Source organism: Erinaceus europaeus, chromosome 4, assembly GCF_950295315.1.
Source record: "Erinaceus europaeus chromosome 4, mEriEur2.1, whole genome shotgun sequence".
NCBI classification, from domain to species: Eukaryota; Metazoa; Chordata; class Mammalia; order Eulipotyphla; family Erinaceidae; genus Erinaceus; species Erinaceus europaeus.
This window is the reverse complement of record NC_080165.1, coordinates 28392493-28412382: the sequence shown is the minus strand read 5'-3', so window position 1 is coordinate 28412382 and position 19890 is coordinate 28392493. Positions and strand designations below refer to the sequence as shown.

The window sequence follows — 19890 nt, the reverse complement described above, 5'->3', positions numbered from 1 at the left end:
AAATGACCCCATCCAAAAATGGGTAGAGGATATGAACAGAATATTTACCATAGAAGAGATCCAAAAGGCCAACAAGCATATGAAAAAATGCTCCAAGTCATTGATTATCAGAAAATGCAAATAAAGACAACAATGAGATACCACTTCACTCCTGTGAGAATGTCATACATCAGAAAAGGCAGCAGTAACAAATGCTGGAGAGGTTGTGGGGAGAAAAGAATACTCCTGCACTGCTAGTGGGAATGCAAACTGGTTCAACCCCTGTGGTGAGCAGTCTGGAGACCTCTCACAAAGCTAGAAGTGAACCTACCCCGGAGTCGGACGGTAGCACAACGGGTTAAGCGCATGTGGCGCAAAGAACAAGGACTGGAGTAAGGAACCCAGTTCAAGCCCCCGGTTCCCCACCAGCAGGGGAGTCACTTCACAGGCAGTGAAGCAGGTCTGCAGGTGTCTGTCTCCCCCCCCCCCCCGTCTTCCCTTCCTCTGTCCTATCCAACAACAACAACATCAGCAATAACTACAACAACAATAAAAAACAAGGGCAACAAAAGGGAAAATAAATAATTTTTTTAAAAAAGTGAACCTACCCTATGACCCTGTAATTCCTCTCCTGGGGATATATCCTAAGGAACCCAATACACCAAAAAGATTTGTGTATACCTATGTTCATAGCAGCACAATTTGTAACAGCCAAAACCTGGAAGCAACTCATAGGTCCAACAACAGATGAGTGGCTGAGCAAGTTGTGGTAGATATACACAATGGAATATTACTCAGCTATTAAAAATGAATTCACCTTCCTCACCCCATCTTGGATGGGGCTTGAAGAAATCATGTTAAATAAGACAAGTCAGAAAGAAAAGGATGAATGTGATCTCACTCATAGACAGAAATTGAAAACAAGGTCAGAAGGGAAAACCCTAAGCAGAACTTGGACTCAAGCTGATGTACTGCACCAAAGTAAAAGACTCTTGGTGGTGGTGGTGGGGGGGGATGGTTGGGTTGGGTGCGGCCTAGGTCCTGGAATACAGGAACAGGAGGACCTAATGGGGCTTGAACTGTTATGTGGAAAACTGGGAAATTTTATGCATGTACAAACTATTTTACTGTCAACTGTAAACCATTAATCCTCTAACAAATTTTTTAAAATACCCTAAATACTGTGCTCTACCTCTTAATCCCTGACAACATGGTGGGTGCAGAAAGGAGAGGTAGCCCAAAGCCATTCCAACACAGCAGGACTGGCTCTGCTGACCCCAAACTCCCTGGTCATAGGGTTCAGGGACAGAGAACTATATTTAGAAAGAGAAATCAATTCAGATCTTTACCACAGAAAGCCAAAGTGGGCATGACTCATGGCACTTCCTAGGAATCTGAAGGTGTATCCCTGTCATACTTGCTGAAATGCTTGATGCGCTGTTAGAAAGTGCATTGCTTTTTTAATTTATAATACTTTTAATTAAAGTAGTATATAGCTCACAGCATGGATGTTTGGGGTGTGTTTCTGTTTCCCCATAAGCAGAACACAGACCTTATCATGGCAGTTCCTATACATAACTTTCTGGATCTAGGGGTGGGACAAGACACGCAAGAACACTAGCATGTGTGTCACATTTCATGTGACCTCAGATGAGTGTTTCTGTGCGTCTGTGCATAGTGACCAAACCACTGAGGCTGACATATCCCAGCTATTATTAATTGCTGAATCCAAGTTTTTCTGAAGATACAGTTTCAAAGGGTTGATTATTCTCCAGGCAACTCACTGACCAACTCTACATAAGTGATAAATCATAAATCCTTAAACTATAAAGCTGAATTAAACGGCCCCATAACAAAAGGTTCATGGAAACCAGGGGTGACCCAGAGGTAGACATTTCTGAAAGCCTGAGCTATATAGCAGAAGCGCCTAGGAGTCTGAGGCAACTTCTGGGATCTCAAACCAGTCAGGGTGTAGGGTCTCCACTTGTCAGTGGGATGTCTGGTCCTGCCTACCTTCAGGCAAACAGCTCAGTGTGCCAAGCTCAACATCCCGCCCAGGCTTCTTTTTATGTAGACAGTGCACGCAGCTAGCTCAGCATGATGTTTCAGTTGTGACCAGAGAAAGGGATAGTTATCATTTCCCCCCTCTTTCTTGGGGTGTTAGATCCTCACCATGCCACCCTATACTTGAAAGAAATAGAGAAAAAGAGAGAGAAGAAGAAAGAAAAAGAAAAAAAGCAGTGCCACATTCTCAGAATGCTTTGTCCCTCCAAGAGTCCTAAATTCCTTGCTTAGAATTTCAAACACAGAGGCTGGGCTGAGTGCAAATGTTGCCATGCTCAAGGGCCTGGGTTCAAGCCCCTACCCCTACCCCTACCTGCAAGGCAGGAGCTTCACAAGTGGTGAAGCATTGCTGTAAGTGTCTCTCTTTCTCCTTTACTCTCTACCTCTCCCTTCCATCTTGTTATCTCTCTATCCAGTAAATGTATAAATTTTAAAAAATCAAAAAGAATTTCAAACACATAAACATATAGTCCCTTGCAACAAAATCTTTTAATTTTCTGCTTGCTGTGAGGAAGTTCACAGAAAGTTGCAAAATTCCTGAAAAGCTGTTTTCACAGGGAATTCAAGTACATAAATTATTCCCACAAAGCTATATATATATATATATATATATATATATATATATATATATATATGAAACACTGACAAAACCATAGGATAAGAGGGGTACAACTCCATACAATCCCCACCACCAGAACTCTGTATCCCATCCCCTCCCCTGATAGCTTTCCTATTCTTTATCCCTCTGGGAGTATGGACCCAAGGTCATTGTGGGATGCGGAAGGTGGAAGGTCTGGCTTCTGTAATTGCTTCCCAGCTGAACATGGGCGTTGACAGGTTGATCATACTCCCAGCCTGCCTCTCTCTTTCCCTAGTGGGGCAGGGTTCTGGGGAATCAGAGCTCCAGGACACATTGGGAAGTCTGGTTGGCATCATGCTAGCATCTGGAACCTGTTGGCTGAAAAGAGAGTTAACATATAAAGCCAAACAAATTGTTGACTAATATATGTATATTTTAAAGCAGAGTACTGATCAGCACTGGCTTATAGTGGCTGGGACTTAGGAGCCACAGAATGACAGTTTCTTTGCATAACCATCATGCTATCTGCCCTACCCTCCCACAAAGTAATTCTATATTCTATGACAAAACTATTATTATATCTCAGCTTTCATTACAGCTAGAACATTAGTTTTAAATTGCTAATTATGATACAGTGATTATATCCTTATATTCCACAGGTACAATATTTATAAATATTTAGGAAAATTATCCTATGATACATTCAATGTGCAAAATGTATTTATACCCATTTTATAGGATGCAAAACATAATTTGATAATTTAAAATAGTTTGGGGATTCATAATTCGTGTATTGTCACTTCAATGGAGTGCTTTTGGTTTGCCTTTGATTTGATTCATCTTCCTGGGTATAACCAGCAAGGTATTATTTACTCAGTATTATAATACTTTCCATCCTATATTATCTTCTTTTTAGAGTGTCAGAAATAGAAAAAAAAAAAAAAAGAGATTGGAGAGGCCAGAAATACCTAGCCAGGTCTCCAAGAAAAAACCTTCTGAGGGAAGGTAGTTTATTTGTTTTATCTCTCTGTCATCAACAAGGAGTCCAGGACTGGACACACACAGAGTCCACGGTCTGCAGTCTGTTGGCTTGATAAGATGCCCTAAGCACCCAAATCAGTTCTCATTACCACCACCACCCCCAAGATTCCTCCATTTTGCCCATAGGCATTAGCCCAACCATGATTCTCAGCATCACAGGCCTCAGAGGAGAGAGCTGCCCAAGGGTAGCATGATGTGAAATCTACAAACTCAAAATCAATTTACTTTTATTTTATTTGCAGAAAACCCTGTTGCTTCTGGGTCACCTGCAAGTTTCTAAATGGAAGTCAAATGGACTCCTTGGAAATGTCAATTGGTTTCAAAACAAAAGGAGCCTCAGGTATGAAAGTCTTTTGCATAACCCTTTTGCTACCACCTACCTCCTCAGTTTTTTTAAGGCATCTGAAGAAAGCACTGTGAGTGATAAGGAGCACTGGCCTCTGGGTTAAGAGAGGAAAGGAAAGAATTGGAATTAAAGAAGTAAAGGAATTAAAGACTTGAGGCTCCTAAAATGATGAATACAACTAACCTTACTGAAACTCACCCAGCAGCAATTGCACTGGGTGGACTTGTGCTTTTACCAACCTCACAGCAACGGCCCAACCCAGGCCAGCAGGGCAGAGCCCAGCAACACCCAGATCAAAAAGCTTCTGACAGTCTGACTCTTAAAACTCCAGTGTTCACATTTTCTTTCATTTTTGCTGGGTTGGGGGGTGTATAGAGGGGGGTAGAGATCACTAGCAAGGCAATGAATAGGTGTGCTAAATAGGGAAAGAAAACATAAAAACAAAAACTCCAAACTTTTATCCAAGACCATTGTGCAGAAATAAAATAAATAAGTTTTCCTTTCTAAATGTCTGATTGCTTCTGTTTCTAGGGGCCCTGCCTTCAGTTTCTCAATTTCACAGCTGATGGAAAACTGAAACATACGCTAGAGACAACTACGAAAGTCATGGCCCTAGAACACACCTAAAACAGACTTTCCAGCTTCTCTTCATAGGAAAATTCCTATTCTCATTTGTTCCATTCCTACTTTTTGGTTCCTATTCATTAATCACTCTGTCCCGCTTTATATCTTACTGCCTTTCAGCCACAAAAATGCAGATGCTATCAATGATTCCATCCTGACTTCCCTGGGCAGACGACCTCACCAGTGTGTCCTGGAATCTCACCTTCTAGAGCCCGACCCCAGTAGGGAAAGACAGAAACAGGCTAGGGGTATGGATCGACCTTCCAACATCCATGTCCAGCAAGAAGCAATTACAGAAGCCAGACTCCCACCTTCTGTACCCCAAAAATAATTTTAGTCCATACTCCCAGAGGGGGAGAAATGATAGGGAAAGATGATCAGAGGGCTCTGAACTCCAGTTCCATCAGGACATGGAGAGAGAAGAGGAAAAAAAGGAGGAACATTCAGAAGTAGTAATAGGTGTGTGACTTAGAAAGGGAAAGAAGGCAGGACCATAGGGAAAAAATGGGCAAATATGTATTAATATAGACAGATAGCTACAGAAATAAATCAACCCATATCTGTGAACTTGGAAGAACTACAGTAGTTTCCAATGCAGGGAATGGGGATATAGAACTCTGGTGATGGGGACGGTGTGGAATTATAACCCCTGTTAATCTCATAATTTTTTAGATCAATATTAAGCCACTAATAAAATAAGAAAAGATATATATCGTCACCCCATATCTGTGACCTTGGAAGAACTTCTGCAGTTTCCAATGGAGGAAATGGGGACACAGAACTATAGTGGTGGGAAAAGTGTGGAATTGTATCCCTGTTATCTTATAGTTTTGTAAGTCAATATTAAATCACTAACAAAAAAAGTGATTTCATTAAAAAAATCGCAAAGCAAAAAAGAAAAAATGTTGATGGGGTAAGACTTCTGTTTGATCTCAGGGCTTGAGATCACAGGGGGATATATATATATATATATTTCCCCTTGTATAGTTTACAGGAAAAAAAAAAAAACACCTCTTTGTTATGACTATTCAGAGACTGACCAGCAGAGGGTGGTAGCAGGCTGTGAAGCCTAGGAGATTATATCAAAGTTCTTTCATCAGAAATTTGACCTGGAAGACTTCATAGTCCCCAGAAAATTCTCCAATTTCTTATAAAATGGAATCACAAATGTAATCACATTTTAAAAATTTCACTGCCCAAAATGTAATTGATAATACTACTGCATGCAAAACTTCACGGTTCTAATCTCACGTTGGGGGGGGGGGGGTTAAAATAACCAACCTACAGCTGTTAGGGTGCCAATTCTTTCTTTGAAGACTAATTTAGTCTTGATAACGAGGAACATAAAGTGTATTTCTATTAGTTTCATGCTCAGTTTCTTTATGCAAATACCTGATTTACTCCTGGAAACCAAACTGAACATGCTAGCATCAGCACAAAAATCAGTGAGAGCAAATATAAACAAACCAATTATTTAATCTGAGAAATCTAGGTCTGAAGTTCTGCTTTAAAAAAAATTCTTTATTGGGGGATTGATGGTTTACTGTTGATAGTAAAATATAATAGTTTGTACATGCATAACATTTCCCAGTTTTCCACATAACACTTCAAACCCCCAGTAGGTCCTCCTCTGCCATCATGTTCCAGGACTTGAACCCTCCCCCAACCCGAGTCTTTCACTTTGGTGCAATACACCAAGAAGTTCCACTTTTTCCATCTGTGGAAGTTCCCAGCTAGACACCTATATGACCTTCCCTAGCTTCCTCCACAGAAGGACCTAGGAGCCTGATATAGCATAAATGCCTACTGCTGCTGCTGCTGCTGCTTCCTGGGCCAAATGGAAAAGGAAGACCATTCTTTTCAAAGCTCACTAAGAAATGTCCATTCTCAAAGAACACACATCTCTTGTATAGACTCTTAAACAATAAAGGCTTCCAGAAATTGTCTCTGATGAGCTTTCAATTTGTGTCAAGTAATAAATCCTTTTAGTGAATGCCTTTTTCTTTTAACAAGTCTCTACTAACATGTACAAGTGGACACAAGACATGGGGGGAGGTGAGGAATTCAGCTTGGAATACAGACTCTAGAAACTATATTTTAATTTTTCTAGAAAACTTTTCACTGCATAATTCCTAAATACAGTTGGCCCTGAACAGTCAAAATTCTATGTGTGACTTTCCCCAAATTAGCAAATTTAGCAATAGATGTCCAGTCCTTGCCACCCATGGGAGATTGAATACTGTAAGCCACAAAGTTCAAGTTCTTTAATGTCAGCTCTCCATATCTACAGGTTAGAAGATTCAACCAATCAGCAGAAACAATTGGCTGAATCTATAAATGTGAAACCCAAGGTAAGAAGGATAAACCACATTTATTGGAAAAAATAAGCATATAAATGGACCTGCACAGTTCAAATCTCTGTTGTTCTAGGGTCAATGATACCTGCTTTCTAAATAGTAAACGAAAGAAATGATTAGCTTGAGAATATAACCCAGTTGGCTACTCTGCACACTAAGTTTTGACTTTAGGAACATAGTGGCTACTCAACCCTCCATCAACACTGCTCCCATTTGTGGGGACTCAGTGTTCACAGTCGGGTAGAACCTCTCTGCCTGAGCTACAGAGCAGCCACACACAAGGGAACACAGCAGGCTCACCCTCCCTCCATGTGATGCCCTCACTCAAGATACTCACACCTGGCAGTGAGAGTCGGGAATGCTAATCAGCACATATTCTTGCCTTTTCAAGAATCAAAAGTAGGACAGGGCCTGGGAGATATTACAGCAGTAGTGCTCGGGACTTCCACGCCAGAGGCTCTAGGTTTGATCCAAAGTACCTACCACCAATACTCAGAGCTAAGTGGTACTCTGGTAAAACAAATGAGCAACAAAAGGGAATGAAAGTAGGGCAGACAAGGTAGGAGGAAAAGACAGAAGAGGAAGGGTTGAGATGCTTTCTGATGACACAAGGAGCTTCAGGCAGGCTTCTTTTAGTCAAACTTAAGACATTTGACTTTGACTTACTACCCTGTGGTTGAGGGAAGACAACAGTTTGGTAATAAGGTGTGAAACGGGCTGGGGAGACAGCATAATGGGTTATGGAAAAGACTTTCCCGCTTGAGGTTCCAGGGTCCCAGGTTCAATCCCCAGCACCACCATAAGGCAGAACTGAACAGTCTCCTCAAATAAATAAATAAAAGAAAATATGAGACTATACTCCATGATAAATGTCTTATAAAGCAACCACTCCCTACAGCCTGGGAGGTGGTACAGTGGGTAAAGTATTGAACTTGCCTGCACTTGGTCCCAAGTTCAACACTCAGCAGTGCATGTTCCACAGTGATGCTCTGGTCCTCCCACTCTGTCTATCTCTAGCTTGTGAAATAAAAAAGTAAGTACTTTGGGGTTCCAGTACATTTAAAGAAAATGTAAAATTAATACAGTGTAGTCTAATAAGTGTGCCGTAACATTATGTCTAACAAAGCAATGGGCATAAATTAATTAGACGACATATAGACACCACGTAAACACATACTGATGACAATAGTAGACTTGCTGATCAGTGCAGGGCTGCCATAAACCTTCCACTTATAATAAAAATAAAATAAAAACTATGTCTACGAAGTGTAATGAAATAAAGTATGCCTGATCATGCCCCATTTTGGGGCTCCCACAGTGATCTGGCATCTGACCTCTAGAACACATCCCAGGGCCTGACCTCATACCAAATAACAAATTCTATTTTTTGGATCAGCAAAGGCACAGTCCCATTCCCTAGTGATCTAACTGAGGTGGCTGCCCCCCACCCTCACCCTTTACAGGCTTTCTCTGGAGCCTGACAGGAACTGTCACTCTCCATGCTGCCCCAGGCAGGAGAATGGAAGACTCCTCCTAGAGATGACATAGAATCACACTCCCCTCCACTGGTTGGCTGAAGCTGGGGATCTTGAATCTTTGAAAGCAAAAGGCAGAGGCTCAGAGTCAGAGGGTCCTAGGTTCAAAGTCAGTGGCTCGGTGTCCAGCTTGGAGCTGGCATTTTGTGGTCCTCACTGTTTCAGTTCTCACAGCACCCCTGCCACACAGATATTACTTTTACCATGTTTCAGTCATGCAGCAGGCCTTAGAATACTAACTTGCCTGGCGCCACTCAGGTCAAAATCTGACCCCTCTCTGGTCTGATTCCAAAGCTAGTGCTTCCAGTTGCACTGTCTGATGCCCTCTCTCTGTGGCATGGTGTTCCCAGTTGGGTTACCTCCAGCCTGGCCCTCTTTCTACCTGGACCATGCGTCCTGGATAAGTCAATTTCCATACACAGGAAACTGTGAGGGTTTCTAGTGAGATGAAGAGACACTGCAAGTATAAGTTTCAGTTACTCCCTCCATCAAGTTTTTCTAATTCTTTCTTTTATTATTTTTAATCTTTATTTATTGGATAGAGACAGCCAGAAATCACAAGGGAAGGGAGAGACAGAGAGGGAGAGAGAAACAGAGACATCTGTAGCACTGCTTTACCACTTGTAAAACTTTCCCCCTACAAGTGGGGACCAGGGGCTCGAACCCAGGGCCCTGTGCATTGTAATGTATGCACTCAACCAAGTGCGCCACTACTCAGCCCCTCAGGTTTTTCTAATTCTAGGTGACACGTCAGCAAAGGAGAATTAAAGTGTTTTTGTTCTTAAGTAAATATGAAATAGAATTGGCAAGTGTTAGTTAGCAGAAGGGCCATGTGACTATGTCCACCATCAACACTCAGTGTAAGGGGTGGAGTGAGGACAGAAGGACTGGATGGAGGGCCCAGTTTGGAGAGTGACACCCTGCATGGGAGTCTGTGCCCCACTTCGACCATGACCTCTGTGACAGGTTGCTATCATTTAAAGGAAGCTGCAGACCAACCCGAAGAGGACGTAAATAGATCCCTTCACTTATGCCCTGACCCTCCAATCAGGGAAAGACTTCAGGTTTAGGGGGTCCTTGAGGTTTCTGTGGCCCTCAGGTCTGTTCTGTGACATAGGGACCATTCTTTTTAGTGGCAACAACCAAAAGTTGTTGGCAGGTGCCTACTGTCATCCACGGAGGTAAAAGTAAACAAAAATTGCAGTGAAAGGTAGATTTTCTTCTTTTTTTAAAATATTTATTTATTTATTTTTCCTTTTGTTGCCCTTGTTGTTCTTTACTGTTGTTGTAGTTATTATTGTTGTTGTTATTGATGTCGTTATTAGATAAGACAGAGAGAAATGGAGAGAGGAGAGGAAGACAGAGAGGGGGAGAGAAAGATAGACACCTGCAGACCTGCTTCACTACTTGTGAAGTGACTCCCCTGCAGGTGGGGAGCCGGGGGCTCGAACCCGGATCCTTACGCCGGTCCTTGCGCTTTGCACCACATGCCCTTAACCCACTGCGCTACCACCTGACTCCTGAAAGGTAGATTTTCATGGACCAACCATGCCAACCACTGATAACCAACCACTTGGGGAGGGGAGGCAGAATGATGCCTGCATTCATGGTTACTATGGGAGTAAAATGCACATGGGGTTAACAACTCATTATCATTCCCCTCTCAAGCCCACCCTAAGAACATTCTGCAGTGTCAAGCCAACCTTCAGAGTGATGTGTACAATTTCCCTGATCTGATACTCCACACACTTGTGGTTCTGTCACCTGGTAGGGGTGCTCAGACTCTTCCCTCACTATTGACTGACCAGAAACATCTTTTGTTCTTTGTATAATGTGCATAAAAATAAAATAAAACAAAACAGATAGCAGAGTAACAGGAGGCCCAGGCTTTTTTGAATGAAGGAAAAGGCCCAATGTTCCTGGGAACAGCCAGGATATTACCTGTGGGTTCAAGGAGCTTCCTGATGGAGATACAGAATCAAGTTTCTCCATTAAAGGGTGGTGGAAAATAACTAGAAACAGGCTACTGGACCACCTCTGTAAGTTTCTATCACTCTCCTCCTCTCGTTGATAGGTTTGCAGGGCTGGTAGGACCCTTTCCCTACTCCCCCACATTATGTGACACCTGAGGCATGAGATCACAGGACAATGCACCAAATTTGGCCATGTGGTCACTTTCTGAGAACAGAAGAATACACCAGGAGTAGCAAATCCAGAACACCAAAACAAAGGCTCTGTGGCCAAGCAGGGTGCAATTCTGACCGGGCTTCTGCCTGGAGTGGCGGAGTCTGCTGCCCTTCCTTGGTGGCTGGGAGAAGCATGGAGGCCTGGAGCCTGATCTATGGAAGAGATTCATGTATAGGCCTAGAGATCACGCCCGCCCCCGCCCCCCCCCCCCCCCCCCCGCTACCTTACCCCACCACCACCCAGAAGTGAGATACACCTTCTGCAGGAAGAGGCCAGATGTCTAATGTGAATCTCTCTATATTTTGGGGGGCTGAGTCAGAAACTGTTACCTGTCACCAACAGGGCTTGTCAGTGTGGGGCAGAAGTAACAAGGGTTTTTGTTTGTTTGTTTGTTTTTATTGAAGAGATTGATGGTTTACAGTAAATACAGTTGTTCTTACATGTGTAAAATTTCTCAGTTTTCTGCAAAACACTCTCACCCCCAGCCTAGGTCCTCCTCCACCATGCACCAGGACCTCAATGCCACCCCCCATAGCCCCCCACAAAACTGACCTTTTTTTTTTTTTAATCTCTATTCTACTACCTGGGACCTATGTGGCTTTCTTTCTTTTCTTTTTTTTAGTCACTTTCATTAGAAAATAGATTCAGTGATTTTGCAGTTCATGGTCTGCAACAGAAGGTTCATTCCTCTAGTTTGGAGGTGTCCAGAGTCTCTCTGGTCTGTCCATATGAGAGTAAGTGGGCAGGTATAGGCCTGTAGGTATCTAGCAGATAAGTTCGTGTCCAGACCTCTTGGGTAACATTTTAGGGAACTCACTGCCCCAGTCCTGAGCTTCAAATCTAAGACAGTTTATAAGCAAGTGGACATCCTCAGGGACAAAGGTGAACACAGGTTCTCAAGGATGAGCCTTATTCGGAGAAAAGCCAACACAGTGCTTTCAGAGCTGGACCCCCTACACAGCTCTGCCTTCGGGCTTGTGCAGGTGGGGATGGTGATTTCAACTCCCAGGCTGAAAGGCTTGTGGTCAGGCTGGTATCCCCAACCCACCCCCCACCTACAACTTACATTCAGCTTCTTAGTAAATCCTATGGCTCTCTTTTCTGGAGAGAGTTAGACTGGAGTTAGACCATTTCTCACACCTGCTCAGCCAGGCCTAGCACCGCCACACTGCCATCTGTCCCTAGGTCCCCTCAAGTCTCTCAGCACAGTAATCTGTGTACAAGTCACATCAAGTCCCTCTTCTGCTCAAATGCCACCTCTGAATAAGATCCCAAATCTGACCATGATTTTCTCCATTCCAGACCTCTTAGATCTCAGATTTCCTGCTTCTCTCAACTTCCTTCTTTCTACACCAACCTAAAGGCCTTTGCACTGGCTCTGCCTGAAATGCTCTTCCCAGACATTCACAACTTGCTCCTTCAGGTCTCAACTAGAAAAACACTTCTGTCCAGAATACCCTGTCTAACACATAGCCCGTTCCTAACCCCACTTACAGTCCTTCTCCTTACTCACCTCTTTTTCTTTTCAACACTTATCACGAACACATTTTTCTTGTTTATTACTGAATATATCCAAACTGGAATATAAAAACCATGTGGACAAGGACTCATCTGTTTTTGCACATTGCTGAGTCCCTAGCAGCTACAGTGAGTGACTCTTGGTGCATAGCTGGTGCAAAGCAGACACTTGGTGAATGAATGAATGAATGAATGAATGAATGAATGAATGAATGAATATAGAACCAAACTGGTGGTGTTACAGTGTGAGACATCAAAGATATCTTGTTAGCTTTGGAATAGCATCTTTCGTTTTGGGGAGACCCAAAGGATTCAGACTTCACAAGACCTAAAACAAATATTATTATTATTAAAAGAAAATGACCTGAGGGGTGGACTAGTGACACAGTTGGTAGAGTGCACGTGTTACAGTTTGCAAAGACCCCAGGTTCAAGCTCTTAGTCCCCACCCACAGGGCAGAAGCTTCACTACTAAGTGATGGAGCAGTGCTGTAGATGTTTCTCTTTCTCCCATTCTATCACCCTTTCTCTTCCCCATCCAATAAACAAAAAACAAACAAACAAATAAATAAAATTATATAACAAAAGGAAGGACCAGAGTCATCTAAGAGTGTCAGCCAATGGAGAAACTCTGCATGCTTATGGTTTAAAGTATAAGTTTTCCCAGATGTTAGAAATGCATTAGGCAAGAGATTGTGGTTAAGGCTCTGGTCAGAAACCTTAAGCTATGGCAAATATTCCATGGAGGGGATTTCAGTTAAAGCTGTGGCCCCAGGGGGCTAGGAGAAAGCTCACCCAATAGCATGTACAGAGCATATAAGAACCAAGGTTAGAGCCACCAGCACCATGCAAAGGAGGCAGATTCACAAGCAGTGGAGTAGTGCTTCAGTGTCAAGAGTGTGGAGAAAGCAAAAGGGTCACCTAGAGATCAGATTCACTAGGATGCAACTAGGGGGCAAAGGCATAAGAAAAAGGGGGTGTATCAGATCCACAGAACGAAGGTAAAGGGAGAAGCTAGGATGATTCTAAGGATCGAAGATAAGGGCAGGAATGGCCCTGAGGTCAGCTTTCTCCAGAGCCCAAATAGGACAACACTGTGCTTGCCCTCCATGCAGGGGTCTCCACAGTTTTGTTCATGTCACAGCCCATGGAAGTCACCAAGCCTAGCATCATGGCATGTGTGCAAGTGGGAGTAGAGGGCATTCTCTCTACACAGTCTCCCCCACTGCAACACTTGAGGGGTCAAAAACAAGGGTTCAACAGCCCTCTAACTGCCTACAAATTGAGAAACACAAGTAGGCCCCCTAGCTCACAGCCTCAGAGGTAGTGTTCTGTCCTGCATCTGTCAGCACTACCAACAGTCAGTGTGCGCTCCAAACCGCACATTTCCTCACAAAGCCTTTTTAAGAAATTTGAGTGCAGGGGCTATGTGGTGGTGTACCTTGATGAGCACACACATTATAGTATGCAAGGACCTGGATTCAAGTCCCCAGTCCCCATCTGTAGGGGGGAATCTTCACAAGCAGTGAAGCAGTGCTGTATCTCACTCCCTATCTACCTTACCCTCTCAATTTCTGTCTCTATCCAGTAAATAAACACACAAATATTTTAAAATAAAAATACTTCTATGAAAAGAAGAAACTTGAATGCAAATCAAGTTCAGCCCAAAAGTATTTCAGTAACTTTAGACCATGAGGAATTAAACTGAGAGAGCCAGGCATTCCCAATGCAGCACACACATCTAGCTGCCTTCTGCATTTACAGTTTTTATGTCCAGACAATCTTTTTGTACAAACAGTAAAAATTTTTTAGAGAGACAGAGAAATTGGGGGGTGGAAGAGAAAGAGACAGGAGACACCTGCATCCCTGCTTCACCACTCATGAAGATTTCCCCCTGCCAAGTGGATGTGGGTCAGAGCTTTGAATCTGGGTCCTTGTGCACTGTAATGTGTACACTTAATCAGGTGTACCACCATTGGCCCTGCAAATAGTAAGTCTTCAGGGAAAGAAGATAAGATATCCATTTGCACTACTGTGAAGTGCTTTACTTAGTAATTTCCCTGGCTGTTACAGGATCTAAGAAAAGAAAAGGGTGGCCAGGGAGGTAGTGCAGTGGATAAGACATTGAACTCTCAGACATGAAGTGCTGAGTTAGATCCAAGGACTTGCATATGCCAGAGTGAAATTCTGGTCCTCTCTCTCCTCCTTTTCTCACTCTTCTCTCAAAAACATATCTAAAAAAGAAGGGGGGAAGGAAAAAGATTTCTCCTGGGATTATACAACAAAACTTAGAAAGCACTGAAGCACTGGGGGAGACCCACTTTGTTTGCCTGTAGACAATCAAAGACTTGCTTGGGACTAGGACCTTAATCGCAGACCTCTGAGTTTCCAGACCTCCGTCTCCCTGACCCCTGGAGATGCAGAGTCTGTGTTGGCATGCGGCCTGCCAGCTGAGCTAACAGGAGGTTCTAGGAGTTGCACTGTAGGCTGTTAGAAAGTCCTTTCCACCTTTTTTTAAAAAAATATTTGCAAACCATTTCTCACCTAAAAGTTAATATCGCAAATAGACAGGAATCCTAAATTATTCATTAAAAATAGTAAACTTATGTAAAAAGGAGAAAGAACCTAAACAGTCACAATCAAGAAGAAAACATACAAAATAACTGTGAAAAATGCTCAACGTCACTTTAAAAAAATAAAATAAAAGCGCAGTGTTACCTCACACTTTCAACTAGCTACCATCAAAAAGGGATGATGATGAGCGCGAAGCACAAGGACCAGAGGAAGGATCCCGGTTCGAACCCCTGGCTCCCCACCTGCAGGGGAGTTGCTTCACAGGCGGTGAAGCAGGTCTGCAGGTGTCTGTCTTTCTCTCCCCTTCTCTGTCTTCCCCTCCTCTCTCCATTTCTCTCTGTCCTATCCAACAACGACTACATCAATAACAACAATAATAATTACAACAATAAAACAACAAGGGCAACAAAAGGGAATACATAAATATTTTTAAAAAAGAGAGATGAGTTCCTTTTTCTGCACAATGTCACCCTACTCATCCCTACCACCTTACCACCACCACCATGACATTTAATTCTGATTCTGAAATTCTCCCATCATTTTGACACAGGCATACCTAGCTTTACTGTCCCTTGCAGACACTGTATTTTCTTTTTTACAAATTAAAGGTCTGAGGCCACTATGTACAGCAAGTCTGTCAGTGCCACAGAAACCAATAGCACGTGTTCACTCGGTGCATCTGTGTCACATGTCATTAAAGGTATGTACACTGTTTTGCTAGGCATAAGACTACTGCACAAATAACAGACTGCAGTGTAGCCTAAACATATGGGGAAACAAACATATTCATGTCATTTTAGGGGGCCCTTGAGTAAATACAGGACTCATGTGATTCGCTTCGTTATGACACTCGCTTTACTGTGTTGTGCTGAAGTCAAAGAACCCATAATGTCTCTGAGGTGTGTCAGAGCAGCTTGACTTGGAAGCAGCTATCATCAGACTCCTCTGATTCTTCTTTTCTCCATTTCTACTATCTTCCTAAACCCTCTTCATTGATGGGTAACCCCCTCTTCTGACACACCTGTCTACAATTCAGGAACCACAAACTGACTCAACACAATTATCAGGGCAGGTAGTCACATTCTACTCACCTCTGTTCTGCTCCAGGCAAAGCCTCACATCCCAAGGGGACTAAAGCCCTACATGTAGAAGCCCAGCCAGAAGCAATGGCAAGAGATAAAAAAACAAACAAACAAACAAACAAAAAAACCAGCTAGAATCTATGAGGGCCCATTGCTAAACACTTTATCGTGCATTCAATCTTCCAAAAAATGTAGGAAATAGATACTATGCCATAGGGAGCATCCAAACCCTGCTTCTAACCTGTCTGACACAGCTGAGTTGGGACACCTGAACAAACCTAGAGCAGAAGAAAAGGCAGGCCTTCAGGGGCTCTGAGATGTTTCTAAGTCCAAGTAGCTCCAGAAAGGACGTCATGAGATAAGCAGCAGTACAACAAACAAGCAAATAAATCAACAAGCTGCAGTTCCAGTGCCAGAAAAATAGCTCACTTGGATTGCGTGTCTGCTTTGCCATGGTGTGGCCCAGGTTTGAGACCAGGCCTCACCAACTATGCTGGGGGGGGAACTTCAGTGCTGTGCTTCTTTATCTCTGTCTTTGTCCCTTTCTGTCTAAAACAAACAAACAAAAAAAGTCAGCATGGAGCTCTGATGCCTCTGTGATTTGGAGAAAGGAAGAAATAAAGAAAAAAAGGAAGAAGGGGAAAGGAGGGAAGGAGGGAGGGCAAGAAAGAAAGAAGAAAGGAGGGATAAATGGAAGGCAGGGAGAAAGAAACAGAAAGGGAGAAACTGAGAGAAAGAAAGAAAGGAAAGGAAAGGAGAGAAATAAATCTATTGGGTTGTTAGACAAGCTATGCTGCGTTTTTGCATAGAAAAAAACATATCATGACTTTTCCAGCAACCAAATAATTCTGTACGAGGGCATTCACTTGTTAAATAAGAAATACATAGGGAACCGGCCGGTAGCGCTGCCGGTTAAGCGCACATGACGGCAAAGCCCAAGGACCGGCATAATGATCCCGGTTCGAGCCCCAGGCTCCCTACCTGCAGGGGAGTCACTTCACAAGCGGTGAAGCAGGTCTGCAGATGTCTGTCTTTCTTTCCCCCCTCTCTGTCTTCCCCTCCTCTCTCCATTTCTCTCTGTCCTATCCAGAAACGATGACATCAATAACAACAATCATAACTACAACAATAAAACAAGGGCAACAAAACGGAATAAATAAATAAATAAATAAATAAAAGAAATACACACAGGGCAAGTCCAATAAGACCCACTATCATGTTTGAAATATTAATGAACTATCTGCAAAGGGGGTAGCTAAATGGAGAGTTTGGGGCAAAGAGAAGCCTGGAAGCTGGAAAGCAGTTGCCAAACCTTCAAACTTTGCTGGCTTTGGGGACAGAAGATACTTATTGCTCAGTGTGGAGCTTATAGTTGCATGTCCTTGGTTCCATTCCACACCCCATAAACAAAAGCATCAAAATTGCTGACTTTAAAAGCCTTTCCTAACGATATGTCTGTCCAAGGCTGTGTGGTGGGAACTGAGCTAATTATGCGTATCATTCACACACTGGGATGGATGGGGCTTGTCATGGGCAAAGAAGAGCTTATCTCGGGACTTTCAGCAGAAGTGCAGCTAAGGATATCCTCAATAAATACAGGCCCCCCCCCCCACATGCAGTAAATACCCCCTATCCCCCAAGATGCCATGTTTTGTTTGTAGAGAACTGCAGAAAGGAAGGTTTTTGGATGGAGTGTCCCGGACTCTTATAGTTGGGGGTAGGAGATGGGGCTGCTATCTGGAGATCTCTCCATCCAGTCTCTCCTAAGCCTATCCATCTCAACTGTCCAGCTTCTCTCTCTTTCTCTTTCTCCTTCCTTCCCTCCCTCCTTCCCTTCTCCTGTCTTCTCTTAGCTCGATCACCAACTCAAACCACAACAGCTCTCTCCTCAAGCCAGGACTCCTCACAAAGCCCAAGTGGCAGCTGAAGTCAGTCAAACTCAAAAAGAGAGTCCACCCTGGGGGTGGGGACGTGGGCTGTCCCCCTACAGCCAACGAAGGAGAAGCGCCCCGAGTCAGTGAGTGACAGTGGCTGCGTGGCACTTCACACTCGGGCTCTGCAGTCACAGCAGAGGACAAGAGGCGCGGCCGGTCCGGGAGGAGCATGTTGGCCCCTCCCGGTGGAGTTTGGTCTTTAACTCTTCCCAAGCGTGTCCCCTGCTCCTCCAGCCTCCAGCTGGGCGGGCCGGGGCAGGGATCACATCGCGCCCACCCCCAAGGTGGGGAGAGAGGTGGTAGCCACTGGAGAAGGGGCTGTGACACTAATGTATCTTGGGCTACGCTGAGGACCAGGAGGATCTTGGAGGGTCCAAAGGGCCGATTTGATCTATCTTACTGCCCAGCCAAGTACCCGCCGCCGGCAACTGCGGCCCAGAGCGCCCTCCATCGGAGAGGGCAGGGAAGGGGTGTCTGAGCTGCACTGTCCCGCGTCGGAGACTGAAGGGAAAACAGCGATCGCCTGAATGGCCCCCCTCCCTCCCAGGCCCCATCCGCTGCACCCCCAGACCCCCGTGCACCCCGCACCTTGCCGCAGCGGCGCCCGCGCCAGCTCTGGCCGGTCCTCGGGGAAGGCGTCTCGGAGGCGCCGCCACAGGCGGCCCAGGTCGGCGAGGCTGCGGTGCAGGTAGAGCACGCTGCGGTCCGACCACTCCGTGCGGATCTCGAAGAACTCCTCCTCGTCGCCGCGCCGGCTGACGATGAGCCTGCGGATGCCGTTCACCCAGCAGCCGCGCACGAACATGTTCACCAGCGACGTGCCCTCAAACACCGCCGAGGCCATGCCGCGGGCCGCGCATGCCCCCGCCACCCGGGCGCCCGCGGCCCCCGCCCGCCCGGCGTCTGCGGAGCCCCGGGCGGCCCGCGGTCGGCCAGGGAGCTGGGTGTATCCTCCACTTGGCTCGTCTGGACTCTGTGAGGAGTCGCGGTCGGTCTGGGATCCGCTGGGGGACCGCCTATGACCACCAGAGATCTCCAGAAACTCGGGCTTGTGCGAGGTCTGATCCGCGAGCAGACTGGGGTGGATCCCGGGTTGGGTCCGTCCAAGGTCTGTCCGCAGCGGGCGTCTGTCCGTCCGGCGTCTCCGCAAACCCTCCCTCCCGAAGAGAGGCAGCGCGCCGCGGCTTTATAAGGCGTTTCCCAGCGCGGGCGTCTACGTCGAGGCTACTGCCGTGTCCTCCTTCTTCCTGCCTCCGAGTGAGAGGACGCGGCGCGCGGGAAGGCTGAGCCTGCCGGCCGCGCCCCGGGAAACCCACCCGGGCCGGAGCAACTAGGGCAGCGTGAACCCCAAGCGCCCAGAGCGGGAGCGAAACCCGATGCCCGGCCCCGCCTCCGCGCGCACCGCCCCGCCCCGCCCCGGATCCGCCCCGCCCCCGCCCCGCCGCCCTTCCCTCGGGGCGGGTGACTGGAGGAGGCTCTGGGAAAGGAGGGCTCAGCGGGCCTGTGCTCTCTGCTGCCCCGCGGAGACTTTTATTCCCCCGCCCCGTTTTCCGATCCTCGGGAACTCTGGAGTGGATCTGGGGGGTCTAGAGAAGGGAACGGCTTCTAGAGAAGGAGTAGGGCTGGCGGAGAGCAGAAGTTGACTGCGGGGGGACTCGGGATACCGGGGGGAGGAGGGGAGGCGCTGGACGGGACGCTGGTCACTAGCTCCGGGCTGGGCGGAGATCCCAGGCCGCTCCTCCGGGCGCCCCCTCCAGGCTCAGCGTCCTCCAGCGCATTCCAGACGTGCCACCGCGACAGACGGACAGGGACGCGACTGGACACACAGACCCCGGTGCAGACCCGAGTCAAGGAAGGAAGAAGCATAACTTCATAGCAGCTCTGCAAGACTGCCAGTCTTGAGGGGTGTGTGTGTGTGTGTGTGTGTGTGTGTGTGTGTGTGTGTGTGTCGGGGGAGGGGGAGGGGTTCTCCTTGGGAAAAGCCTCCCCAGTAGTGTCCCCTTTTGAAAACTGAAAGTCACAGCTGCCAGGATTCTCAGCTTCCTCTTGCTCCAGTTGTATTTAACAGTA

The 19890-nt window shown here is 45.7% G+C and overlaps 1 protein-coding gene and 1 long non-coding RNA gene across 2 annotated transcripts in view; one reads left to right on the top strand and one right to left on the bottom strand.

Annotated features, from left to right (window-relative positions):
• PXDC1 (PX domain containing 1) overlaps window positions 1-19229 on the bottom strand; it is a 40246-nt gene extending 21017 nt beyond the window's left edge. Inside the window, exon 1 of the mRNA XM_007522202.3 lies at window positions 18409-19229. Within this exon, the coding sequence (XP_007522264.1) occupies window positions 18409-18664 (256 nt within the window). The 5' untranslated portion in view covers window positions 18665-19229. The remainder of the gene's footprint in view (window positions 1-18408) is intronic.
• The window catches only part of LOC132538022 (uncharacterized), a 397739-nt gene that overhangs the window by 95054 nt on the left and 282795 nt on the right, over window positions 1-19890 (top strand). The window lies entirely within an intron of this gene.